Source organism: Brienomyrus brachyistius, chromosome 2 (assembly GCF_023856365.1).
Source record: "Brienomyrus brachyistius isolate T26 chromosome 2, BBRACH_0.4, whole genome shotgun sequence".
Lineage (NCBI taxonomy): Eukaryota > Metazoa > Chordata > Actinopteri > Osteoglossiformes > Mormyridae > Brienomyrus > Brienomyrus brachyistius.
The window spans coordinates 9,658,828-9,686,493 of NC_064534.1; the positions used below are offsets into that span (position 1 = coordinate 9,658,828).

General features: G+C 44.8%; 2 protein-coding genes across 4 annotated transcripts; both read left to right on the forward strand.

Annotated features, from left to right (window-relative positions):
* The first annotated feature begins 3,203 nt into the window (after nt 1-3,203).
* Nucleotides 3,204-14,493, forward strand: klhl22 (kelch-like family member 22). 3 transcript variants are annotated; one of them, XM_048998555.1, is made up of 8 exons: nt 3,204-3,238; nt 4,020-4,275; nt 4,533-4,698; nt 7,571-7,882; nt 9,032-9,438; nt 9,556-9,748; nt 10,905-11,138; nt 11,876-14,493. In XM_048998555.1, exons 2-8 carry the CDS (start codon nt 4,076-4,078, stop codon nt 12,215-12,217), a joined length of 1,854 nt encoding a protein of 617 aa, XP_048854512.1. In that variant the 5' UTR covers nt 3,204-3,238; nt 4,020-4,075; the 3' UTR covers nt 12,218-14,493. The 3 variants fall into 3 exon arrangements, with proteins under 3 accessions (XP_048854512.1, XP_048854506.1, XP_048854507.1); XM_048998549.1 differs by having other exon boundaries at nt 3,217-3,461; XM_048998550.1 differs by having other exon boundaries at nt 3,217-3,332.
* Nucleotides 14,494-18,357: 3,864 nt separating this feature from the next.
* On the forward strand, nt 18,358-27,124 carry LOC125719248 (crk-like protein). Its single transcript, XM_048993845.1, has 3 exons — nt 18,358-18,799; nt 20,623-21,076; nt 25,291-27,124. Exons 1-3 carry the CDS (start codon nt 18,489-18,491, stop codon nt 25,423-25,425), a joined length of 900 nt encoding a protein of 299 aa, XP_048849802.1. The 5' UTR covers nt 18,358-18,488; the 3' UTR covers nt 25,426-27,124.
* Nucleotides 27,125-27,666: the final 542 nt, after the last annotated feature.

Consider the following 27,666-nt stretch of genomic DNA (forward strand, 5'->3'; position numbering starts at 1 on the left):
GGGTTGCCAACTTTGATCGTCTGGCTAGAGTGAGATTTCCAATTCGAGACAAGTCTGCACACACATGCTCACACATTTACACGTATATAACAGTTTTATTGCCTTGTAAATATTTTTAGGTTTATATTGGAATATAGACTTGCCATAAGGTTGCTTGCATGTTAGTCTGAAAGCCTGAGTGTCACGCCAGATGCGTGAGAGTTGCGAACGCTGCTTTCTGTGTGCGCCTGTCTCTGATTTTGGGTGGCTAGCGATTCAGTATTACTCAGAATTAGCCCATTTGCATTCATAAAAGTTAATTTTTTAATCCTTGCAGTCCGCTACCGCGGAACATTATAAAAGCAGCTCAACAAATGAAGCATTTGTACAATAAACGTCTAGCTTTACTGCACTGAAAACAGAAGCACCATTGAAGTCCAGTGAACCTGCACTTCGATGGGATTTATTGGATCGTGACGCCCAGGGAATGTAATGTATGAGAAAAAATATCACATTATACGACTTATTAATCAGAATTACTGCTGATTCTGAACAAAGTAACCATGAAATTGAGCACACTCTAGCGCGCTCTTTGCAGTAGCTATGTAAATACAGTTACATATTTGACGAAATTTTTCGTGAAATGTTAGAGAAGTGAGGGCTGAGTGATGACTCTTAGGTTAGGGATCTGCACTGATAATTGGAAATTTTCTGGTTCGAATTCCATGAATGCTAGGAGCGATTCTACTCCGTTGGGCTCTTGAGCAAGGCCCTTCATCCTGGCCTTGGTTTGACGTTAACCTACATCCAGCCCTGTAAGGAAGTCCTCCAACTTCCAGGGAAATCTGGGGAGTTGGTGGCAGGATTGGCACTGCAACCGCCAGAAAAAAAACTCACAGTGCTCCATTCTATTCGAACTAGGGTGGTGCTGAGGTATCACCCATCACACAGCTGTGCTTCTTTTCTCTGAGGTGGTTTTTCATGTAGTGGGTGTAGCAACAACCTCGAATAGGCCTACTGTACATTTTTAGCTGTAGAATTAATACACAATTTATTTAAAAAGACAGAGGAAATACAAAATCTAGACAATTTAAGTCCATTTGTAAGTAACAATGATTTATTATTGAAAATAGTGAAAGGATTTGAATAATTTTGATAAATTGCATACTTGTTTCTAAGGCATCTGGACTAACCCTAAATTTGGGGGAAAATCGAGCTCCTAACATTGATCAAATCATAGAATTAATTTTTAGCCGAATAATCTCAAAAGAATTGATTCACTAAAAAGAATTATGATTTCCATCTCTAACAGCACATTGATTATACGGGGAGGGTTTTAAATGGGCCCTTGGTGGTTCTTTGGTGTGTTCGTTAATTGCGTGATTATACTGTTAATGAGTGATTATGTTTGTTCACTGAATTATTCATCGGTCAATAAATGGTCTTTCAGTTTTTTCAGTGAGTCCTGATTTGTGTCGGGCTGTTGGGTGTGAAGAAAATCATTTGAAATCATGAACGCAAGAACTATTGTTAAACAAATTGTGAACATTTCTGACTATTTACATCTTGCAAGTACTTTTCCGTGTGCTGGTTATTGTAAAATCTCAACAGAGAAATGTTGAAGAGACCTCCATAATGATTTCCATTCGGTTTTTAAACGAATATTTTAATGAATGGAATGATCTCGGTGGTGAACGGGATGATCTAGTTCACTGATCCAAAAACACAAATTGACAGAACAGAGGGGGAAGTAATAGATTATGAACGGGGGGCAGAAAAAACCTGGTTCACACATGCGCACAGCTGCAATTCGTGACTTGCTCAATTTATAGTCGTGGAAAACACTGAACATACAGCCTAAACATCCATCCATCTTCCAAACCGCTTATCCTACTGGGTCGCGGGGGGTCCGGAGCCTATCCCGGAAGCAATGGGCACGAGGCAGGAAACAACCCATGATGGGGGGCCAGCCCATCGCAGGGCACACTCACACACCAGTCACTCACACACACATTCCTATGGGCAATTTAGCAAGTCCAATTAGCCTCAGCATGTTTTTGGACTGTGGGGGGAAACCGGAGTACCCGGAGGAAACCCCACAACGATATGGGGAGAACATGCAAACTCCACACACATGTAACCCAGGCGAAGACTCGAACCCGGGTCCCAGAGGTGTGAGGCAACAGTGCTAACCACTGCACCACCATGCCGCCCCTCAGCCTAAACATAGCAGTGCTTAAATGTAAAGGCGATTCATTACTGAAATTGCCCTTCAAAAACATAAAAAAAAAAAATTATTGCCAAGAAATGTCTCAAAAACCACGTAATCTTGGAAAATTTCAACTAATTCATCGTACCACTGAACTTCTGTCTTCATTAACTATTCCTTGATCATTGTTTCTTGAAGGCAGGGTTCCTGTATTTTACACGTGCTTATTAGAACCTAATCCTTGTGTTTTTGATTTGACTAGGTTTTCTGAGGTATATGGCTCAAACAACGTTTTGTATAGTTCTTATTTCAGCGCTTACGTACACAAGCGCAAACTAAGGACACTTGTAACTAGCTGTCTCCCTGACAACTGTATGTTTGTGGTACATTATCTGTATCCCATGTATGTCGCTTTGGACAAAAGTATATACCAGGTAAGGTAATGTAACTTGGAAACTAAGGAAACAACATGGATTCCCCATTCATTTAAGTTTTTTCATTGTGAATGAAAACAAAATTATTATTTTCTCTGAGAATAGAGTGAATGAACAGAAAAATATGTGCAATAAAATGTGCAAATACATAAGTGCCTGTATTAACGGGTAAGTTAAAACAAGATAAAATACAACATCAACGAAAAGACACACATGCTTAACATTGTCATGCCAAGTCTTCGGCAGGGTCTTGGAGTTCACATTTTTTTTCAGCGAACTTTCGCATAAGTAGATCCCGCAAAGGTCAGAAAAATAGATTGTTGTTCATCTGTGTGGTTCTAATACTATGATAAATCTTGGTGAATGTCAATACAATGACAATAAATAATAAAAGAGCATTAAAGAAAAAATAAAATACTTTAATTGAAGAGATCCTCTGCAACGGAATGCCAGCAGTGAAGGCATTTGCAAATCGATTCTGAATTTTGATCATTCGGGTGAATGACGTTAAAAAACTCGATTTACTGAAGCGTAAATCAGCAGGATTCTCAGAGCGGATGTGACGATCGTGACCCGGAAGCGATTTGAGCAGCTTGGAACGTAAACATTGGAACAGGTGGGAGGGAAGAACCGAAAGGAAAACAAGACGTATTGTCACTACGCATAACGGATTTTAGGCGACAGACTAGTTACGAAAATCTTAAAATTCGGTGGGATTTTATTGTTTTTTTGCTTATAGTCATCGATCGTTTCGGACTGTTGTTTCTGTTTACTGTATTTTGAAAAAGGTGATTGGCTTGTGGGTTGTAATAACAGGTGCAGCAGTCGAGTATTACTTGGTAGGTCGCTGATATCTCTGAAAGAAGTAATTATAATAATTGTAATAAGTGTGTCTGCGGGAAATCTTGTTTGTTTTCGTTTCGTTTTATTTTACGCAGTAGTCACAGAGACGATATATTTATATGTATATTTGTATATATAATATTGTGCATTTAATAAATACACACATTCCATACATATATTTGTACATATACTTTTGCTACGGACTGATATGGGTTAAGTAATCCTTGTGAATATATTTGGAATGTTTTGCTTTCTGCTGTCGGTATTGTTTAAACTTTTAATGCTGACTATGTGCTGGCGACACTCGCACTTTACGATTTTTTTGATGGTATTTTTAATCATTAGGTGGTTTTCGCAACTGTTATCTTGTTACCCCTTATCGTTCTTTTGCAATACACTGGGGAAAATGTGCCAGTGAGATAAATACATGGAGAACTCCCCATTAAGTCATGCCTAGCTGCAGTAATCATGCTCACTTAATACAGTTACAAAGTTTTCAGAACTATAGATGCCCTGGCGAGTATTTGTTTGTTTACCTGTCATTTTCCAATTAGGAAATGTTATGAGAGGCACCGTGGGCAGTGGGGCAGTTCGACTGATGTGACGAACGATGGCGGAGGGTGCGGAGGCCGCCCAAGCAGGCCGGTGCAGCCGGCAGGTGTACCGGAGCCAAGCCCACTCACAGGGTGTGCTGACCGGACTGCTGTCACTCAGGGATGCGGGCGCCCTGTTTGACGTCACGCTTCTGGTGGATGGGCAGCCTATCCAGGCCCATCGGCTACTGCTGGCGGCTTCCTGTGACTACTTCAGGTAACTGGCAGGCCTTTTTTACTTCCTTGTCCTTGGCTCATTCCTTCACACTTAAGCCAGGTGACTTAAATCTACTTACTATTCCATCTCACCACTATATCCTATGTGTCCGTTTGATGCAGACAAGTGTCACAATTTGTTTCCCTCTGTTTCTGTTTCACCTTCATCCTAACAAAGCTGTATGTCGCACTTGTGTATCATGCTTTGTTGTTCATTGTGGGCAGGAACTCTCCTTACATGAGTTTTGTTTCCTTCAGAGGCATGTTTGCTGGAGGACTACGGGAGATGCATGAGCCGGAAGTGCCCGTGCTTGGGGTATCGTACGCAGCCATGACCAAACTTCTGGACTTCATCTACACTGCCGAGCTTCAGCTTGACCTGGACAGCGTGCAGGAGGTCCTTTGTGCAGCTAGCCTGCTACAGGTAGAATCTGCGCTCTAGGAGCAAAGAGAAGTAATTTAAGAGTTGGACCAGTAAACAAAAACTTTCTGGAGTGTGAGCTAGATCAGTCAGACGTGGTCACATCCGAGTCACATTTATGTGCCAAGCACTTTGCATGGAATGTGCAAGGAAATTTGTCCTGGTGTTGAATTGAAAATGAAATGAAAATTAAAATACATTTGGCTGAATGTTTAGTTCTGGCACCTTCCAAACACATAGTGCCGAGTTGAAGTCCTCCCTCTCAGCATCTTCTCTAAAAGTTATTAATTGGGGGTGTTTGGCTCTACACACACAGACACATTTATACATTCATATAAGTGAACATAAAGATGACAGTTAAGGAGATATGGATAAGTAGAGTCAATAATCGGTCAGCATTGATGTCGTCTGGGAATTGGAGTGGATGATTTGTCCATGGTGCTCAAACAGACAAAATTCAAATGGTGTTTAGTTTTAGTTTAAACAGCTTGCAGCCCACTGCCAGAGCAGGGCTCAGCAGTGATCTTTTCAGTCTGTGTCTTTTCCCCAGCCTTGTGCAAATCAGGAACTGACGGAAGGCAACTGATATTCTTCTCTGCAAACCATAACTTTTCAAAGCTTGTGGTGGTTGGTAGATGCCATCTAATGACATTCTTGTCCCACTTGAGGACCCATGATATGGTGGTCCCTGGGAATTTAGACTATTCATCTATGCTTACAGTATGGTACATTTATTTCTGAGGTGGATGCGGAGAGTTTTGTTTTCTGTCGATAGCCATTTCCAGGTTCCCCAGAGAGTCCTGAGTTCCGTGTTACGACAGCTGTTCCAGGACACAAGACGGTTCACCTCCACCCTGTGTGACTCATCATAACTGGAGGTGAACCCAGTCCAAAGTGTCGTCTGCAAATCTGAGAAATTTCACAGATGGCATCTTTTAAGATGCAGTCATTATTATATATGGAGTAGGGCACTCATCCCTGTGGTACACTGGGTGGTCTGGGAATAGTTAACCCAGCCAAACACACTGTTTCCTGTTAATCAGGAACTTCTAGATCCACCTGCAGATAGGTTTGCATACATTGACTCGGCCTAGTTTAGTTAACAGTAGTTCCTTGATACTGTTAAATGCAGAGCTAAATTCCATAGAAACACAGGTAGCTGGGCTGTCCAGATGCTGGACTTCGTGGACTGCACTGTCTGTGGATCTGATTTTTGGAAGGCACACTGCAGAAGCACAAGAAGGTCTTAGAGGCTGGATTAGGCCCTAATTCAGATTAGAAATACCTATTCGTTGGTAAATTGGCGTCTTCTTCTTAGCGCAAAGTAGCTGCAATGCAGTAATGGTGATGTTGGTGGTTTGGGACTTGCAGCAGTCAGCCACTGTGCTGCCCGCAAGCATACGGTTTACAGGAACCACGACATTGGGTTCTTCTGGGTTGGCTGCCTATTATTAACCTTGGTAGCGAAGAACGTAATGAAATGGCATTACTCACATATGCTGCTAGCATTTTACTAATCAAATGCTCCCCTGGATGTTTATAGCGTTTCGTCTTTGTTAAGGATCAGCTAAGCCCTTAGCTTATTTGCATCACTATAATTATATGCATAATATTAAAGTCACTTTTCTTGTGGACCGTTGAAAAACATTATTTGCACGCACATGCTAAGTCCAACAGGGTACCAACTAGCCTGATGGGACTGGCGTGATAGGGAGGAATATTTGAGATGTTAGCTGTGCAACGATATACAATACATGAATATATTAGGTCAGTGTTTCCCAATCCGGTTCTCGAGGACCCACATTCGGTCCATGTTTTGCTCACTACCAGACATCAAGGGAGGGAGGGAGCAAAAATGTGGATTGTCTGTGGGTCCCCAAGAACTGGGTTGGGAAATGCTGTCTTGGGGTAATACAACAAAATGGCGATAGGATGTCAAGTATTCGAAGGGGAAGTTTTTGTGAGTGACTAAACACTGCTAAGGAGGGGTCGAGTCCCACAGCTCTCATTAGACCTAGCCACGAGGAAGAAGCATAAAGCCTTTTTTAGTTTAATCTAGTTCTCTGGAACATATTGGTCCTCTTTGTTATTAATCACTGTTCCTGATTCTTAGACATAATTTGCATATTGTTTGTCATAATCAAGCTATGGTCCATGTTTATGAGAACAGTCAATAACTGCTGCTATTACGAGTTACAGAAAACAGATCTTAGAAATGCATGACCCTTTGATGAGGCGGCTTGCGGGAACTGCGTGTAGTTTCTGTGAAGCCCAAAGCAGGAAGTGTGACACCAGAGGCAGTTCAGGGCTCCAGTTTGTACCCGAGCGGAAATGCACTCGTCTCTGTTTTAGTCACAGACTCTTTGGGGTGTGACTGACTGATTTGTGTTTGTATTTGACTGTTGACCGACTGTCCAATTTAAGAGTGACTCTGTTGATAAAGGAGATTGTATTTATGGAGAAACACATTTTTTTTGGGGGGGGAGGGGGTTGAATAAATTCACTAGCCAGTGTTAGTTTTTTTTTTTGGGGAGGGTGATTAAACATTAAATAACAGTGGAGCACACTTGGGGATTAATCATATTTGTGGCTGTGGATCAGTAACTGTTGCATTAAGATCCATTTTCTGTGTTACTTCTCTGCATTCATGAGGTAACTGGATTCTGCCGCATTTGGTCAGTGACCCGTACCTTAACACCAGTTGTCACGCATTGATTTTCTACATTCAGCAAGTTCTTGGTTTCACCTTTGCTTGGCCAGGAATCTTTAACACCTGTCATTTGGATTAATTCTCTAGTTTTAGGAGTTACTGGCTGTTTCTGCGTCTGGTCAGTGACCCCCACTTTAAGACCAGTTTTCTGGATTGATTTCCTAGATTCAGGAGGTTATTGGCTTCTGCTGTGACTTCCTCTTCTCCTGGTTGGATGATGACAACATCCTGGAGGTGTACAAGCTGGCTGACATGTACAATCTGGAGCAGCTGGGGGCCAGGGTGCACTCTTACCTCCTGAAGAACATCCAGACCTTTTCCCGGACGTCCGTCTACCGCCAGCTCCCTTCAGAGAAGGTCTTCGGTGTGCTCTCCAGTGACGACCTTGAGGTCGACTCTGAGAACGAGGTGTACGAGGCAGCTCTGCACTACCATTACAGCCCTGAGCAGGTGGAGACGGACCAGGTGTGCTTACAGGTACAGCCACCTGGGGGAGCCCCACTCTTTTTCAGAGCAGTATTATTTCATATAGTCCTTGTTCGTACTGAGATCAGACAGCTAAATGTGCTGGTGTAAGCAAGACTTATGTTCTGCCCATGTAAATAAATACCACCTATAGGCTAATTCATTGCATTATACTAGAATATATTAGAATGAGGGGTAGCATGGTGGTGCAGTGGTTAACACTGTTGCCTCACACCTCTGGGACCCGGGTTCAAGTCTCCACCTGGGTCACATGTGTGTGGAGTTTGCATGTTCTCCCCATGTCGTCGTGGGGTTTCTTCCGGGTACTCCGGTTTCCCCCCTCAGTCCAAAAACATGCTGAGGCTAATTGGAGTTGCTAAATTGCCCATAGGTGTGCATGTGTGAGTGGATGGTGTGTGAGTGTGCCCTGCGATGGGTTGTTCCCTGCCTCGTGCCCATTGCTTCCGGGATAGGCTCCGGACCCCCCGCGACCCAATAGGATAAGCGGTTTGGAAAATGGATGGATGGATGGATATTAGAATGAACTTTTATTAAGTAGAATCCTGTTTCTGTTATAGTTGTGCTTTTGTCATAGCTTCTCTGTTTAGGTTTAGCCTGGGAATGTGTGTATTGCAGTTTTTAGTTCCCTTTAGTTCCTCATTTGAGGAAATACGTGTTACACCATCTTCGCAGGATCCCCAGAAAACCCAAAAAAATACAATAGGTGTGATGTAAAGTTAAGGAAATATTTGTTAACTTCCGCTGTCCTACTTGCGGCTTTTTGTGTACATTTTAAAAATGTTCGTGACTTCATTTGAAAATCCTGATGCGATCATAGCTGCTACTGATGCAGGAAACAAGCCGTCGAGTCTAGTAAGTCAAGTGAAGGCCACTGATGTAGGATTTACTGTGAACTGCCAAGAATTCCCTGTATTAACCCAGTCAGTGCATGAAAACTCCATCTCCTGTGGAAATTATTTGCACCATAACTTATAGTAATAATAATAATAATGAGTTGATATTGTTATTGAATGATCATTGATCATTGTTAAGATCGTAATCTGGAGTGAGCAGGGTGCCACAGTAGTTAGGAATCTTTCAGCGTAGCACGGCCAATGGGTGGCGGGGTGACTCAGAAGCTCCGCCCTCCTGCCTCCCCAGGACCCACTTCCGATGCTAGAGGCGGTGCGCTTCTGCCTGATGGAACGTCCAGTGCTGCAGCGCCTCCACGAGCGACTGAGGAACTGCGTACTGCGGGAGCGCGTGGCGGCGGCGCTGCGCTACCATGCGCAGGAGCTGTGGCAGCCCGTCCTGCAGGGGGCGCTAACCCAGCCGCGCTCCCGCTCACATTGCGTCCTGGGCTTCGGTGGCATGTATTCGCCAGATTCCGTCGCCCACGGCGATGAGCTCCAGGTCTTCCATCCATCCTGGGGCGAGTGGAGGACCCTGGCCGCCCCTCAGGCTCCCCGCATGTCTAACCAGGGCATCGCTGTGCTCAACAACTTTGTCTATCTTATCGGTGGGGACAAGAACACCAGCAGTTTCCGTGCTGAGACTCGTTGCTGGAGGTGAGGGCCTCTTTCATCTAAAGAAGTGATATGTTCCACGGTTGACTGTCTAATCAGATTTCGTGTAGCGCCTGCCTTATCCTCTTATCTCTTAACTCCTCCCCCCACCCACCCAAGGTACGACCCCCGTCACAACAGCTGGTGCATCATCAAGCCACTGCAGCAGCAGCACGCAGACCACTGCGTCTGCGTGGAGGGGGGGTACATTTACGCCATAGGAGGACGTGACTACAGCACCGAGCTGGACTGCGTGGAGCGCTATAGCCCCAGCACCAACACCTGGGAGTACGTGGCTGGCCTCCGGCGAGAGGTCAGCTGGGTGCTTGGCTCGCAAATTGTTTAGCGGATGAGGTTGAAATCTGGAGATAGATGTTCCATCCATTCATACAGCAGTAAAATTCCGCGTTCTGTTTCTAGATTACTGCATTGATAGAGAGACACTGTGCCGCAGTGAATTTTTAACATCAGGTAATTAGGGCACAGCATGGCTGACCATGGCATCACTTGTTCTGGGGAAGTCAGTGGTTTCCTGCATTGGTTTTTGTGAACTCAGGGGTAAATAGTCTCATGGTTTTTGCATCTGACGAAATGACAGTAAAAATGTGTCTAAATGGACAGAACCCTGTGGATGATAGAGAGGATCCCTTGTTCTTCTCTACCTCCACTAGATGGTGTTGGAATTGTGCAGACAGCTGCTTTGTCACTGTCCCCCGATGGAATACGTGGTTTTTGTGAAGTATAGGCTGAAACAAAGGCCACTCACAGAGTGTTTTCGTGTGGGAAACATAGCCGTGTCTGGCAGCTTCTGAGACCACAGCACAATATTTCCCATAACACTCAAGATATACAGCTAAAGAAAAATACCAAGAGGTCGCCCTGTACTTAAAAACAAGTCTGCATTTTTAATCCTGGTCCTGCTAGCAGAGGACCAGGTTGCTTCCAGGTTCAAAATTTCTAACACAGCATTGCACAAGAATAAGGTGAAGCAGGAGACACTGGGAAGGACAGTAAAACAGCCGGGTAGAGGGCAGAAGCAACATTGTGATGGCAGCGATGACCGTTAACTTATCCGACAGTTGTGAAGTGCACTGCTAGGACAGTTTGTATCAGGCTCCTAGAGGCAGTCCCATAAAGCAAGGAAGAGGCCCTTCATTAATGACAGACAGAGAAGAACCAGGCTGCAGTTTGCTCTCTCTCTCTCTCTCTCTCTCTATATATATATATATATATATATATATATATAATGTATATATGTTGTGTGTATGTGTATAAAAAAAAATTCAGACGCACAACCATAAAAATGCATGAAACAATCGTGCGTCTCTTACATTTTTCTGCTGCTGTAGAGTGATCTGGAAATTAATCGTTTTTATTATGAGGCTGAAATCATGGAAACCTGAATCTGGAGATAAAAAAAACCCACCTTTGTCTTTTCACCCAAATGCTGTGACTTTCGCTTGGTTCAGGTGTACGCGCACGCAGGGGCCGTGGTGGACGGGAAGATCTATATCACATGTGGCCGCCGCAGGCTGTCCTACCTCAAGGAGACGTACTGTTACGACCCCCAGGCCAACAACTGGACAAGCCGCGCCGAGGGCCCCGTGGAGAGGGCATGGCACGGCATGGCAGCTGTGGGAGGGCGGGCGTATGTCATCGGGGGCAGCAATGATGAGCGAGGCTATCGCCGTGATGTCCTCAAGGTACCCCGGCACTTTACTGCGAGAATGATCAGTTCATAGTCTGCGACTAACGGAGCTTTTCTACTGCCACCAAGAACCGAGCCGTTCTGCAAAATAACGACCACAAGTTTGACAAAACCAAGGTGGTTGCATTACCACTGATTGGTCGAAATACTGGTGATCTGTGTCAATATGCATGGATTACCTAAAGGATTAAAGGGCATATTCTGTATACTATTCATTATTGGTAGTATTGCACATTGTGATGTACTGATGCACTCTTGATAACTCAGAACTTGAGCATAGCATTACATGCTAACATGAGATAGTGATTCTCACCGAAATGCTAGCAGAAATTAGCATAGTAAATCATGATGTACACCATGTGAACAGTGGATAAGTGTCTCTTCAGTTTCCCATCACTGTCTCTATCCAAACACTGAGCCAGCCCTTCTGCACTTTGAAACCAAAGCGAGCTGGAACTGTGCTGTAACTATTCGCTTTTTGCAGTACGTCTCGGTTCTTGTTTGCCAGTGGAAAACCGCCTTAATTGTGAGTGGTTTAACCTGTGTGTGGGAGGGTAAGCTCATTGTGAGAATGTCATGTGACCTTAGGGTGTTGTATCAGTGGGTAGTATCAGTTCGTAGCAGTATGGTTCATTGAGAGGAATAATCTCACTCTTTCATTACCGGTTATAGTATCTTTGTACAATTGCGGGGGAAATCTTTGCATATGCCTGTGTCCTCTTCCCCCACCAGGTGGCATGCTACAACGCAAACGCGGACAGCTGGTCGTTGGTGAGCCCGCTGCCAGCAGGGCACGGGGAGCCGGGCATCGCGGTGCTGGATGGCTGCATCTACGTGTTGGGAGGCCGCTCGCATGACAAAGGCAGCCGCATGAAGCACGTGCACCTGTATGAGCCCTCGACCGACCACTGGGAGAGCGGTACTGCCTTCGAGGAGCGTGTGTCGGGCCTGGCCGCCTGCGAGCTGCTGGTGCCTCGCTCCACCCTGGCCCAGGCCCGTGGCTGGGGGCAGCGTGCCAAGGCATCGTGGGAAGACCCAGACTTTGACAATTCCGACGACTCCAGTGATGACTGATGTGGTGTTGCGCCAGTGGACGGAGACTCGAGTGCTCGTGCTTCAGCCATAAGTAATGAGGGGCTGTCATGGGAAGGTCCAGGCAGCTCAGGCAGTACAGCTTGCAGGGGGAAGTTTGTTACATTGCATTAAAAGATATTATTATAATTATTACAGCACAGACATTATAGCCCATAATTTTATTATTATACCATGTAAATCCATGTCCCTACTGCTGTTTCGTTTCAGAAGATTGATACTACTTAAGGAAACACTGGCTTCGTACAAAAGTCCCAGCAAATGCACCAAAAAACAGGGGCTGCTGCCTTTCCCTGTGCCCTCTCCCGTTAGTGGTAAGGCAGGCCGGAAGCTGGCACAGATCTCCCGCATGCTGACCTCTCTGGATCTTGCAAGGCCCAAACCCACATCTGCCTCGCTCCTGCTTCTTGGCTTGCTCTCTATCTTCTTTTCAGCATGTCCTTTTCCCCTTTCTTTTTTTTTGAGGAAATCTCTCCCTGCTTGTCTCTTCCAGGCTGTGTGCCCATCCCTCTATGTTCAAAGCCAGGCTCGGTCCTGGGGGAGGATGAGGTTGTTTGTGTCGGGTTGGGGGAAATCAAGGAAACTTCTAGAAAGGCCAAGACATCGTCATTGGTGCAGGTTTTGAGAATTTCTCAGAAAATCCGCTTTGCCGTTGATGTGGGGACGGCCACCTACACAACGTCTTACACAAATAAGGGATGATGCCAAAGGGCCCTTGTGTCAAAGTACTGGAAAGGGGGGGGGGGGGGGGGGGGGTCGGAGTAGAATCGGTGCTTTTGTGGGATTTTCCAAAGCAAGCACTTGGGGAAGAAAAATGTAGTCTACAACGCTCAGATCTTTAGATGTTATCCTTCTGCATTAGATTCTGCAGAGCTGTGGTACTAGTTGTAGTCAACTTGGGTGGGGAGGGAGGGCTGGAATCAGTTTATTGAGCTGTCATAGATAGAATACTGCTGAGTCACTTCATCAGCAAAGTTCTGACTGCTCCAGCCGAAAGCAGCTGCAATTAACACCACTGACAACTAACTGGATGACATGACCTTCCGCGGCAGAGCTGTAAGTGCTGTTTGTTGGTTCCCTATATATTCCCTGTCCCTGGAGTCACCATGGGCCTTCCGACTCCGGCAGGATGTGGCTCTAGAACAGGCAGCTATGGGCAGATAGGGATTGAGGATTTGATGTACATTTTATGAATGGTTTTTCATTTATTTTCTCGTGCCTTATTTTCAGAGTTGTTCCCCAGAATGCCACACTTCAAAGTTTTCATGTTACAGTATATACACTTTGACTTTTCTTAACGTCAGTTTGCCACAGGTGAGGCATAGTTAAATTGCTGCGTTCCGTTGCATTTTCTGTGCACCGATGGCAACCCCGCACAGGCGTTAAATGAACTCCCGGGATCGTCTAGACCCAGCCAAATCTGAGGCGGCTAACCTCACGAAATGGCAGGCTAGCTCCAGTCAGCTGTGGCTACCGTGCAGCCGGCGATGATATAGAGTGGCCTTCAGCAGTCTGCTCTTTTGTGAGTCTGAGCATCTGTGTTTGGAGAGTGAACTGGTCTCGTGGATGGTGGGTGGACGTGGGTGACCCACGAGAGCACTGATAGGGCTGTGTACAGGTTAAGGAACCACATTTAATTTGATCTCCCAAGCCACTCATCTATTTTCACATAAAAGCTATAGGGAATCTGAAATCTAGGTCATTGTGGCCTACTTTTTTTTTTTTTTTTTCGGTCTATCCCAGGCTGCCCTACAGCCTCCCATCCCCACACATCCAAAGCAGTCTCCAGTTGAACTAGAAGCTTAATCTTCCAGAACTTTTCCTGTTTCACAAGCAGCTGTTGAGGGCACAGCAACATCACATTAGCCATTCACTGTGAATGGCTTTATTTTATTGTTTTTGATGGCTAGGGGTTCTCATTGCAGCCTTTCAATCCCCCTCTTTGAAGGCCTTTATTTCTTTCAACTTTAAAATTGCTTTTATACAAGTCCTGCCCTGAAAATGCATTTTATATCAGGTAAAAAATTAAACGTTATTGATTTTATGTCTCAAATTGTCAATGTTGATTTTTGAAATGAGGCTGTTAATAAAGAAGGTTGATTATCTGATAGGCAATTGCCTGCCCTCATCCACAGATCAAAATCTGAAATGGAAAAAAACAACAAAAAAAAAACACTGTGCTTAAGTTGCTTTGCTTACTTTTACACCGTTTATTAATGTTTTAAATAATAAAAAGGTTTATCCTACTGCAAATTGCACACCTGTGTGAATCCTGCTTTAAAAAGAGTCCTAACAAGAGCCAGAACCATGGATTCATCATGCAGAATATTCTGGAATGAACTAGGTTCCATGTCCAAGTTGAAGAGGAGAAAAGAAACTCCTGCGCTTTAGAGCATCCACTTCAGTCTGAAACCTCGTGTGATTGCAAGGAGTTCCAGGTCACACAAATTAGTTTTGCTCTGTTCAGTCCATTAAAAGTATATTAGTCTAAATCTCATCTGTTACCTTTACTCTAAACGAGAATCGAAGGTGTCATTTTGCAACCCTAAATGTTTCCTTATAGTGTAAAATGTACGAGTTCCAGTTCTTTTGTTGCTCTTCTGTTTTTTTATCGCCTTGAATGCAGTAACCTAATTCTAGGAAAACAAAATGAACATCTTAAATCTGGCGTATGGCTGATACTATACTGCCCGTTCTGGGCTATGTGCTCCTTTGTCATGCATGTAGTCCATGTAGCGCATTAGCATCAGTCTCTTAAACATCATTAATGTAATAGGCAGCCTTTGCTGGAAGGTGGATCCCCTCAGACTGATGCGTGGAGTGCTGTCTGCGACGTGACGTGCGCTGTGAGTAATGGGGAGCCATTCGCCCTTCGCAATATGCTACCAGTTGGAACCACCGCGATGGCACTCGAGTCGCCGGAAGGATGCCGAGAGCGATTCTCTTATATTTCCTGACCATACGGATTAATATTGTATTTCACTTGGCTTCTTCTTCTCTTGGCCTTATTGCTCGCTGTTTTTTGATTCCCCTTCTGGAAAATGTGGCTCCTACATGCTAATAGAACACTAATGAATACATGCAGTACACTGACGAAGGATCGAACCGCAACTTTCCATTCATTTATCCAAGTGATATTCATAATTAAAAATGTCTTTACAAGCACCTCCGTGCAAATGTTACTCATGTGACAGTGCGCTTCTTCTTTTTTATTATTTCTCTTTAATTCTTTAATCCTAAATGCCAGAGTGGAAATCAGCTCCACAAATAAACAAATGAAAACCATGTTAAATTATATAACTGGCAGCACTGTTTATAGTGCTGTGTTAGATAAATAACCTATCGAGGTTCAACTAGATGCTGTTGAATTAAATTCCACATCCTTTCTCTTAAATCCGAAATGTTGCAGGGAATTTCAATCCTGACGCAGTCAACTGGCAGATTTCAGATCAGTGCAGAACTGAACAGCAGCAAAAAGATAAGGATAGTCCACCATGATATGAATCAGTGCTGCGATGAGTAAGGGCTTATAGATACACAAGAAGGAAGCAGGCTGTCCGAAAACGGCAGCTCAGTCATGCAATCGAGCTTTTGAAACAATTGTGAAAGAAAACTAGTGAACCAGTTTCCTGAAACCATTTACGGTGTGCCTCATTCATTGTGCTGAGGATATTATTCAAAAAGACCCATCAAAAGTTAATACACTCATCTATCTTGCATGGCCTGGAGCTTATCCCAAGAAGGACAAAGCACAAGCCAGGGGACACCCTGGATGCCATGCCAGTTCACAGAAGATCAAACCCACTGCTAACTTACAACAGCATGCGTTGTAGTGTATAGCATACGGTGAACATACTCTGCTCTGTGAAAAACACATCGGGGGCAGGATGCAAAGCAATGCAAATATGCGCACAAAGTATTCTGACTGTAGAAAACAAATAAACAAGAAGTAAAGCTAAATCCCGGACATTTCAGACATGTTTAGGTCCTAAAAAAAGACAAAGCCAGGAAAAGGAGGAAGTATGGTCAGCCTAGTATTGCAAAGTACACCAATGTTTTTGGAATGAAATACTGCCCCAGAATTTCTGAACTGAGGGTGCTGATGGCTCCCATAGTCGTTTTAATCCCATCACTCTATATGTGCCCTTGAGAGGTAAAGTGGGCTATCCCACAAAAACAAAGTTTTGAGAAAATGAGCTCCAAAACTGAAATTAAAAAAATATATATCAGTGTGCCTATACCCTACAATTGATATATATCATAGGTAGCACGGAGGTATGACTTAGATAATAACAACTTATCCAACTGAAAATATTCAATAAAAAGGGGGTATGGGTCAAAAATGTGGGATAGTCCACTTTACCTTTAAGGCACATATAGTTTCCACCAAATTCATATGAAGAAACTAGCAGATTCTGCCAATTTCATATCACTCCGTGGAACCATTAAGGATTACTCAATACTGTGTCACTATCCGAGCCTAATGATTTTACACAAGTCAAAATTTTCCGTATACAGTTAAAACGTTAGCCGGCATAGGGCTACACCTTTAGAGGGGGCGCCAATTTAGCAAGTCAATTTCACGTACTCTCGGAGGACGGGGCGCCTCATGAACTTCGATCGACACCCAACACACGGTGCAAAACGCCAGAAAAAGTGCAAATACAATATTGTATTCATTATTGAACAAATCTGGGTTACGCATGCTCCTCAAATGTACGAAAGGAGATCCCTTCTGAAACTTGCATCGTAATGGGGTCAAGTTCAGTCGTACGATCGGATCCGCAGCTCGCCTCCTTGCGACTTATTACTCCTAATAGGAAAACTGGATTTAGGGCTTTGCACTCTGGCTCGGAAGGTCACAATAAGAGGTGTTGAATTTAAACTCAAGCATATCTGCTTAACTAAAATCATATCTAAGAGCACCAGTTTCCTGTTTTAATTCATAATAATTTTTAATACAACCAGTGCATGGAATTGGGCTACATAACATATTACAGCAATAGTACGGATTAATTTACACGGGCTATAAAGAAAAAAACATACTGTAAGTGGAGATTTAGGGTGGGAAAGTAGTTAAGTTAGACTGATGAGCAAGTGAAGCTGACGAGGAAGATTAACTTTCTCCTGAGTAAAATAATGCGTATTAACCTAAAAAAAATTATTCGTAAAGCCAAAGTGCCTTCCGCCCGGTCTGTACGATTTCTGCGTACAGTGCCCCTCCGTAACGCCGCCGGCGTAGGGACCGGAGCAGGGTCGTGCCAGGCCCCCTCCGGGCGCGCCATCCCAAACCTGCTCTGCCCTGCTCCGGCTGGCCCGGCGTCGGCGCTCTTCGGTTTAGAGTAAGAGCGCACGGCCCCGCCCTCCATCCGCCATTTCTACGCTTCCAGCTCGGTCCCAGGAGGGCTACGCGATATCAACAAGGCGGGCGACCAGCGGGAGCCCGATCTGCCGACATTAAACCGTCCTCCGGCGAAAATAATGCGGACAGGAGCGGGAATAAATCCCGGGAAAGCACTGCCAGGTTAATAAGTCACAGATCACGGAGGGGGACCATTATCTGCACTATCCGCTCGCTTGTTTTGCGAAGACGCATCGAAGGCCGCCATTTTTGATCACTTCTTTTTTAAAGTCTGTAAGTGTGCGGGAACAAAGCTGCTGATACATCTGTACCGCGGATACGACGGTGTAACTCAGATCCGCCGGGGCCGTCGCTGCGAGTAGCCGCGGAGCAATGCGACACCGGGGTCGCTTCGCCGGAGTGGTCTTTCTCCTAACGCACCGCCCGGTTGACTGTACACGGCTGGCCAGTTAGTTTTACGGGTTGATTATTTTTGTTCTGTAATAGCTCGTTTATGGGCGGCCCGTTATGCTTTAGTTAGTCTCTAAAGGGAAAGCCGCGAAGGTCTGCCGGGAAACTGAGCCCGGAGTTGCCGTTAGTACGGAAGCTGCCGCTCGTTCGTTGCCTGGCTGGGCTGCGTGGGTAGCTGGCCGGACCGCGCGGTTCGAGGCGGCCTCAGGGTATCGCTAAGTGCGAACCACCCTAAAAATAAAGAGTCGAGTTATAATTTTTGGAAGTAAATTACAGGGAAACTGATCTGCGGTTGGCTGATCTGCTGCTGATTCTGTTGGACTGCGGGCTGCAGCGAGCTCCGGTGCATCGGCGCTCATATCCCGTCAGGGTTTTTTTTTATTTTACTTATCCGGTATATATATATATATATTGGAAATACGCGTGCTGCGTTTGCGAAGCATGTCATCTGCGCGCTTCGACTCTTCGGACCGGTCCAGTTGGTACTTCGGTCCCGTCTCGCGCCAGGAGGCGCAGAGCCGGCTGCAGGGACATAGGCACGGCGTCTTCCTGGTCCGGGACTCCTCCACCTGCCCCGGCGATTACGTGCTGTCGGTGTCGGAGAACTCCAAGGTTTCTCACTACATTATAAACTCTCTGCCCACCAAGCGGTTTAAGATCGGCGACCAGGAGTTCGACAGTCTGCCCGCCCTGCTGGACTTCTACAAGATCCATTACCTGGACACGACGACGCTCATAGAGCCGGCTGCCAGGTACATTTAGGTCCGGCTTTAGCAGGCCCCCGTTGGCTGCTTGACATATTGCAATCGTGCGGGTATCGTCCACCTGCTGCGCTTGCAGCTAAACCGTTTCGTGTTGCTGGCAGGACTGAACATCTTTTAAACCGATGCGAAAGTTTCCAGAAACGGTTGTTGCTAACGAACGTGCATCAGGATTAGCTAATTTTTTAAATCTCAATTTACAAAACATATGTATGTAGGAAAAATGTGTGTGTATGTCTTCGTCAGGTGTAACAATGACAGCTGGCATAGTTAGAACGTTGAATGCAATTTTCTTTAGAAAATCTACTTGTGGTCTTTAGAGTTTACCAGAAAAGATAAATGACAGCTGATTGTTCAGATGTGCATGTCTCTGTGCATGGGTGTAATGCACACATTAACATCCTGTTTTGAAACAGACTTAAAGATGAAGCCTACGGAAAAAAAACATATCACTTGTTACATTGCATTATGCTTCAGCCAGCGATTGCAGCATGTTTGTGGGGCAGGAAGCATAGTGGCATCTCATTCATTAATGGCACTGGCTGAGGGGAAAAGGAAGAGCGGGAGAGGCACCAGCTGCTCTCGCGGGTTTCCTGTGCCCAAGGAAACTGCACGACTTGTTTTGTACTTCATATGAATACCCATTTAGGCTTACACAGATGAGTTCCGGGTTTTAAAAGAAACAAGTCATATTAATATGTAGATGATGAGGGGAGCGGTTGGATCAGAAGACACTCCCCACTCAGGGATAAGTTGGAGCAAATATCCCAATATCCTAGACCAGGGGTCTCCAACTCCGGTCCTGGAGAGCCACTATCCAGTAGGTTTTTTTTCCTACTTGGCTTCTGATGAGCCACACTTGTTACTGGTATTAACCTGAGAGCAGGTGTGGCTCATCAGAAGCCAGGTAGGATAGAAAACCTACTAGACCGTAGCTCTCCAGGACTGGGGTTGGAAACCCCTGTCCTAGTTTATTGGGTCACTTAATGCGAATGAATCGTGCAGTTTACAATATGAACAAGCAATGTGTGCTTTAGATTAACATCACATGGCTACCGACAACAAGGCAAGCTAGAAAAGCTGAGTGTTTGGTAAGGGATTGACAACTGCCTTGTCTGGCCTTTATTGTGATGTGCAGGGTGTTAGGATGTAAGGAGATGTGAAATGAGAATGGCACTGGCAGGGCGGATGCCATGAGTCCGTGGCACGTCAAAGCCTGGCTTCCTGTGTCACGGTGGGCCTGCCCCCCACGAGCCTGTGATGTCATTCCCCTCTGCTGCCAAGTCATCCTTGGTCGGCCTCAATTCTCGTCACCTGTGAACTTGTGTTGGTGCCCATATGGTGTTAACGTCTGTAAACTGCAGTCGCTGGTTCTTACTGAAGTAGGAAGAAGATTTCCTGAGCAGTCTGGAATTTCAGTGGTCTTTTTCTATGTATTTCTAGCCGATCATGTGTGTCTGTATTGGTTTGCAGGCCTCTAGCAGATTTAGCTCAGTTCTGTTCAGCCGTACTCACCTTCCTGTCTGTTTGAATGATGCTTTATTTGCCATTTGCACAAGTACAGGTACATTGGAATGCTTCTTTTCACATGTCCTATCTTGCTGTCCTTTGAGGTGAGTCTGAGTGCAAGGTGAGGGTATTTATCCCACACCCCTGGCACATTTTGGGGGATTAACTGGCTTTGTTCAAGAGCCCAACGGCGATGTGACTATTCGGCGTAGACCGAGGTTCAGACCAGCAACCTTCTGATCACAGGCACAATAACTAAGCCACACACTGCCCATGTATTCACTAACCCTTTTGTACCCTCCCAGGTATGTTAACCCTGCAGTGAGCAGCAGTCCAGCGATGCCGCTGACTGGCTTGGATGAGAACCTGGAGTATGTGCGGACTCTGTACGACTTCTTGGGCAATGATGCCGAGGACCTACCCTTCCGGAAGGGCGAGATCCTGGTAATCTTGGACAAGCCGGAGGAGCAGTGGTGGAGCGCCCGGAACAAAGAGGGCCGTGTGGGCATGATCCCTGTGCCCTATGTGGAGAGGCTGGTGCGCTCCAGTGCCCACTCAGGCACCTTGCCCCATGGCAGCCGTAATTCCAACAGCTATGGGTTCCCTGAGCCAGCCCATGCGTACGCACAGCCCCAGACATCCTCACCCCTGCCGACTGGGCCCGGTCCCCTGCCATCCACGCAGAACGGTCCCGTCATGGCCAAGGCCATCCAGAAAAGAGTGCCCTGTGCCTACGACAGGACTGCCCTGGCGCTAGAGGTAGGGATGACCCACCTTAGGTTACTGTAAAGTAGCGACAGTTTCCGTAAAGTCACTGTGTATTTTTAGGATACACTGGGGGATTCATATACTAGCTGTCCCTGGGCATTCAAAGCCCTTGGGTTTTTACCTTTATGTGTTGGTGTGAGGATTTTTACTGGGGTAGGGGTAACTTATCTGATTGCAGTTAGCTAAAAATACATTGCTGGCTGCAAGTTATTAAGCCGGGGCCCCTAGACAGATTATTCATAGCTGCGTAGCTGCAGGATTGTGCAGCGAAGCCACTCGACCATCAGCCCGCTGTCAGAAAAGCGCTACATGCTCAGAGCTTGAAGGTGTTTGCAGGTCTGCGCCTCTGTTTACAAAGTGCTTGTGGTTTAGTCATGCCTGCCTTTGGTCAGCCAGGGGACACATTAAGTTAAAAAAAAAAAAATGAATGAAAACTATAAAGTTGGGATAGTTCACTTTGCCTGTAATGTACCGTGCAAGTTCACATCATCTGGGTGAAGTTCTTTTTTATATATTATATATAATATGCATGCAAAGACATGGAAGTAGTGTGTCTCACTTTGTGCAACTTCACATAACTTGCACATGTGTGTGTGCGTGGGCTGGGTTTTGTCTTCCCAGAGACACTCGTGTTTTGCACTTTTTCGTGAAGTCGAGGTAGGCGGTTGCCATTAAGCTGTGGATTTGAAATCTTCACTTTGCTGGTTTTACTAATCAGGCTTCATGTTTGTTTTTGGGGGGGGGGGGGGGGATAGGGGAGGGTTGTGCACTCATAAAGATCTTTTTGTTGCTGACTCATAAGTTTTTCTTCCCTCCGCGTGGTTACAACTTAGTTAAGATGTGCATGTCTAATTGTTACTTTTAGAGTATGTAAATTATGTATAGAACATATACATTACATTTTTGTTTCTTTTCCCCCCGAATGAAACACATTTACATGTGTGGGTGTAACGGGGGGCTGTTGACTTTTTTTCTGCCCCCGGAAAGTGCACATCACTTTCCAACTAGAGTGCTTAACTGCTCCTCATGCAGCAGTGGGTAGCCGCCACGGTAACTTCATAAGTGATGACGTTGCTGGTAAAATTAGCTGCGCTGGAAACGAACCTGTGGCTGTTCTTGAAATGGAACTGGGGCTCTGGACGGGTTGGGAAACAACCTATGAAAATGTCAGCAATTTAGCCGCTTGCCTCGTGATCAGTGGCAGATGGGGATCATAAACAAGGACGGATGGGCTTTTTTTTCCCCACCATCGCCTGTGGGTCTGGACAGACCCGACCAAACGATCGGAGGTGCCGAGAGAGCAGGTGGCGCAGTGGTTATTGGCGTGGAGTGGTGACCCCCCAGGCACTGGTGATGATCCTGCTTAATGGGAGCGCTTATCATGGATATTGTAAGAAAATTTGGATATTTGCCGTGTGACACACAGCCGTGCAAGTATTACAGCGCTAGAACATGTGCTAAGAAGCATTAGAGCGCTGCGGCGTAAACGCACTGAGGATGCCAGCGTAGCCTGTTAGTCACAGCCCAGTGTGACTCCCACAGAGGACTGTTGTCCCCTCCAGGTTTTGATCACTTCTGCTCCGCGACAGATTTTAGTCCTAAAAAAATCAGTGTGCCGCCGGGAATGTGATATTTAGTCCGAGGCTGGTCGGCTGACCTCAAATCAAATTAGTGTCTTTATCTGCAGGTGATCCTATGAGCTGTTCAGCATTGGGATGTCTTCAGACATGCCTGTTTCTTCATCGTGTTTACTTTCATCTGAAGCCAATAATTCTAAGTTAACTGCAGTCCGTGCGTCTGTACTTTCTTGGCAAGTTCAGATTTTTTTATTTTTTTTTTGCAAGTGTGACCTGCCGATTCCGATTTTCTTTCTAAAAACTATAATTGACTTGATATACAGACAAAAAATTCTTCAGTGCAAAAAATTTTATTTTCATAATAAATGAAATTGTTATACTTTTACAATTTCCCCCACACTGCACTTACAGGATCTTCTCTCACTTAAACAAGTCTCAGAATAAAGTGCTCTGGTTTGGAAAATTCTACACGTAAAAATTAACTGAAAATAATGCTGGGTGCACAGCAGCTCATCTGACATATTTTACTTTACCAAACAAGAGCAGGTGCAACAGATTTAAATAACCAATGTCAGTTACTTATAACATTTTCCAATATGTTTAAATTCACCATATAACACATTGACCTTTTTCTTCTCTTTTTACTCATCTTAAAATGCACAAGTCCATAGGTTACAAACCTCCAAATAAAACTGAAGTGTGCCTTCGAAATAACAATATTAATGCCAGCATTGCACATTACGCACATACAATTCTTACATCGCTAGTAAACTAGATTGTCAGGTTTTTTTCATACTATATGGACAATATAGCACATTTTTACTCTCATAGGAAAAAACCTTTGCTAGCTTTGCAGTTTTACTGATTATCCCTTTGCAAGATTATCTAGTATATGTTTGAAAATCAGTTTGAAGTTTACCTCCGATGTTTCACCATATTCTCATGGCAGTTCCCCCACAGTTTACTTTGGCTTTAGATGTATTACAGATTGCAGTCTTTGTGTCGTCAGTGGAGAACTTCCACGCTGACGACATTTTAGCATGTGGCTACGATTGTGTACGGGGCCATCAGGCTATCACCTGCACCGGACGTGAGGTACATGCATAAAATGGACCGGTTTAGTATCGGAAATACACGTAATACATAATATGGAAATACATGAAACTGATCGGCTGGTCTGCGGTCTGGGCCAGGCTGATTCCGGTCCTCAGCCGGTTCATCTCTGCAAGTTAGCTTTTTTTATTATTATTATTTTGACTTCCTTTTGACAGAAAAGATGAGTAAACAAAATTATGAAAGCCTGGTCTAATTTGTAAATTATACCAGGTGATTGTTTTATTGGCACTGTCTTTAGGATCCGTAGGAACCTTTGAAGTTGCAAGAATTGTGGTGTAATTGGGCTCTAAGCAGATTGCATTTCTCATAGATCAATATCTGCCGGGCTCCTAAGTTTTTCTAGATGTGCATATTTTACTCGCCATATAGTTCTAAAACATACTGAAATGACTACAGATGGTTTTAGAGGTATAAGTAACTTTGATGGTGAAAAAAATGGTGTGTTTGTTGTCCGGGTGTCTAAAACATGATTTCATTTGTGGTTTGAACGTAGTTATTTCATATTTTCAGGAGAGGTTTCCCATTAAGTGAGGGTGATGGTCTAGTGATGGTGCAGCAAGATTAATCCATGTATACATAATTTTAGTGCTGTACGTTGACTGTACAGGGATCTGTGACACATTACTAGCAAATTAAATGACATTAATCTGCCACATACGGCAGGTGGATGACTGCTGGATTTTGCCGATTCCAGTTCTAAAGGCTGATAGAAAATTACACACCAGAACACAGGACAGGGCCCAATGTCAATGCACAGAATAGTTGTAGATACTATGGTTAAGAAGGTGGTTCATCCAAAGCAAGCCTCGGCTATTGCATTACATTTATACTGACTCCTGTAAATTACCAAAATGCTGGACTTTTGACTGCATAATTTCTGGTAGTGGTAGACTGCATTCTCAGTCTCCCCCTGACTTATCCCCAGCCAGAATTTCCTGCTTGGGATCAGTGAAGTATTTCAGTCTCATATACGAGACTGACCTGATATTCAGGAGGGGGGAAAGCCTCCAAATCCCATGGTCTCATCTCTTCAGACCGCTGTTAAGTGTGTCTGTTGGGGTGAGTAATCATGGGAGTATTTAGTCTTCTAAATTGTCCCATTGAAGTCAGGTGTCTATGTATTGCTGGGTATGGATTCACAGAGATCCTAATCACAGGCTCATGTGCCATAGTGATCAGCCTACTTTTTAAAATAGCTTATTACATTGGTAACACATTGTTTTAACAGCATCAAATGACCTTCCAGAAAGATATAGATGGGTGTCCTACCCTTATTATCCATGCAAAACCTTTTTTTTTTTTTTTTTTTTTTTTTTTTTTGGGGGGGGGGGGGGGTCCAGGCTAATCTTAAGTCACATTTTCCATGCAAGCAAAACACTGGATGATGCAAAAATGGTGTTTAGTGGTATTGTGCATCCTTTCATTGAAATATTTGAATTAAAGTATTTAAGTGGTTTTTAGATTTTCATGAAATGTGACCCACACCTTTATATTTTGCTGTCCTCTCCTCAGGTGGGGGACGTGGTCAAAGTGACCCGGATGAACATTAGCGGCCAGTGGGAAGGCGAGGTCAATGGCCGCAAAGGGCTCTTCCCCTTCACCCATGTGAAAATAATCGACCCGCAGAATCCGGACGAGAACGAATGAGACGACGCCCCTTGCCCTCCCGACTCCCTCCGCCACCGGCCGTGGCGTGCCGTATCGCTGTGGGGAACGCAGCTGTTTACATGACGTTCATGGAAATCAGTGTTCGCTAGCCGCTGCTCCCAAGCTCCGCTCCTCAAAACAGCCGTTTACCTGTTGCCTAGCAACAGGTTCACCCACCCACCAGTAACAGGTGAGGTGTGGACTGTTGCTCTGGTGCAATGTTTTGTTATTTCTTTTTGTTCTTCCTTCAAGCTGCCTGAGCTTTTGCAGGTAAGATGGCAAGTCTGGCTTCGCTAGTCAAACGGAAGCTTTTAAACAGTGAAAGTTAAAGAGAAAAAAAACTCGAAATAAAGTAACTGTCCTATAGTCTCGTGCAGCACCGGGGATGCTAAAGCACGTGAGAGCGCGTATGTGGGCACATGATGCGGGTGATTGTTATATATGGGGGGAATTCGTCCCAAAGTGTGGCGTTGATGGAGTCGAAAGTGGGGGAGGGTCTAGGTTTAATGGAGGCCCCTCTGTCCGGACTGAAAACGCTGAAACTTGGAAGCACATAAATTATGAAACCGCAGAAACCACGCTCACGAACTTTAATTCCCACCCCAGACTACATGGCCTTATAATTAGTTGCGCGAATATTCTCACCAATTGGACGTTACTGCTTTCAAAAGACCGCTGGTCGCCGTAAAAGCAGAACTAGCGGCATTTAAGCACGGAACTAGTCTTAAAGCATGTCCTACTCGGTGACGCTATTTTTCTTCCCTTTCCGGTGCCGATTTGGTTTTAGTAGCGAAACGATGAATTGAAACAATCCAGTCGGTTTAAACCGCGCGGGGGAATAAGCGCTAAGATGCGCCGTACTCACGGCTGCTTATGCACTGCTTCGGGTTAAAGCAGGCGTGTCAACCTCCCCTTCTGCCTAAAAACCCCTGCTTGTTTTAAGATTTACGCGTTCATATCAGATATAAACCCGCAACAATGTGGGGGCGACTTGCTGTGAAAATACGAATATCTTTACAGGCAGGCTACCGGAGCGCTGAAGTCTAATTCGGGCCTTGACCTGATGTAAAGTGAACAGGCGTCATGTCCCATCTGACTGAAGTCGTTTTTGTAGGCTGTCACGTTATGCTCTTCATGATAAAAAAAAACGCCCTGTGCCATCAGTCTCCCGAGCTTTCCCCTGTTTTCCCGCTATATCCTTACTGCAGGATGCGATGTCCCATCCTTAACCCACCAGCTTCTTGTATCGTGCACTAAACTAACGGCGACGAACCCGCAGCGGCGTCAGCCTGAGGATGCCGCTTTTAATTCTTAAAAAATGGAAAGAATGGAGATCGCCTGCAAGTGGCTGGCTTGCATGATGCTCTGACCCGCTTTTTAAAACCAAGCTACGTGTTCCGTCTGCCGGGAATCGCCTTATCGTTACTTGTGCAGTTCCTCATCTCTTTAGTCCTTCAGATCAAGCAATATTACAGTTTCTAGTTTTAAAAAAATAGGTCTTTTCTTTTAAAAACATTGAGGTTGCCCTTAAACAATATGCCTTGACATTAACAGTATTACTGTGCTTTTTGTTTATATTTTATTAAAAAGAAAAACTAAATTGTGCCTTTTATTTTCTTACATTTACATGCATCACATGGTGGTAACGTGTGTGTGTAAACTCATGTACAGTGCAAGTAAATAAAAGTGTTAACTTGTAGTTTGTGTGTACTTTTGTTCATTTGTGCGTCGTTTCAACAGATGGGGGACTTTGAAATGGAGCACAGCGGTTATAAACACTTATTATAACACAAATTAGAACACAACTGCTGCTTTGTGGACTTGCCCTGAGGGGGAATGGCGAGCAATTAAGGATTTCTAATGAGAATCTATAAACGGAGCTGAGGAGACTGACGAGCGTCAGCGAAAAACTTTTCAAGGTCGAGGCTCCTTCTAGTCGAATGCCCGAGCAACGCCAAGCCTGAACGTTCCAGAAAGACAGTGGCCGTCAGTTTGTGGGTGCCTTTCCGTGCAGCACAGGTGACTCGGCTCATCTCACATCAGGAAAACGACTCTAACTACTAGCATGGTACTTAATCAGGTCGATGAATTTGAGACGAAGATTGCAGTTACGTATCTCGGCACACTTGTTCTTTTCCTTTCTATGAAGACCCATAGTCTAGTTCAGCAAACATCTGGCTTTTGAACAGAGAATAGAATAGAATGCCTTTATTGTCATTGTAAAATTGTCAACAAAATCAT

Excerpts from the sequence above, each read along its gene's own strand:
- klhl22 (XM_048998555.1), top strand. The coding sequence starts at position 4,076 with ATGGCGGAGGGTGCGGAGGCCGCCCAAGCAGGCCGGTGCAGCCGGCAG. Across the intron at positions 4,276-4,532 it reads GCTTCCTGTGACTACTTCAG|AGGCATGTTTGCTGGAGGAC; the intron begins GTAACTGGCAGG and ends TGTTTCCTTCAG. Across the intron at positions 9,439-9,555 it reads GCTGAGACTCGTTGCTGGAG|GTACGACCCCCGTCACAACA; the intron begins GTGAGGGCCTCT and ends CACCCACCCAAG.
- LOC125719248 (XM_048993845.1), top strand. The coding sequence starts at position 18,489 with ATGTCATCTGCGCGCTTCGACTCTTCGGACCGGTCCAGTTGGTACTTC. Across the intron at positions 18,800-20,622 it reads CTCATAGAGCCGGCTGCCAG|GTATGTTAACCCTGCAGTGA; the intron begins GTACATTTAGGT and ends GTACCCTCCCAG. Across the intron at positions 21,077-25,290 it reads GGACTGCCCTGGCGCTAGAG|GTGGGGGACGTGGTCAAAGT; the intron begins GTAGGGATGACC and ends TCCTCTCCTCAG.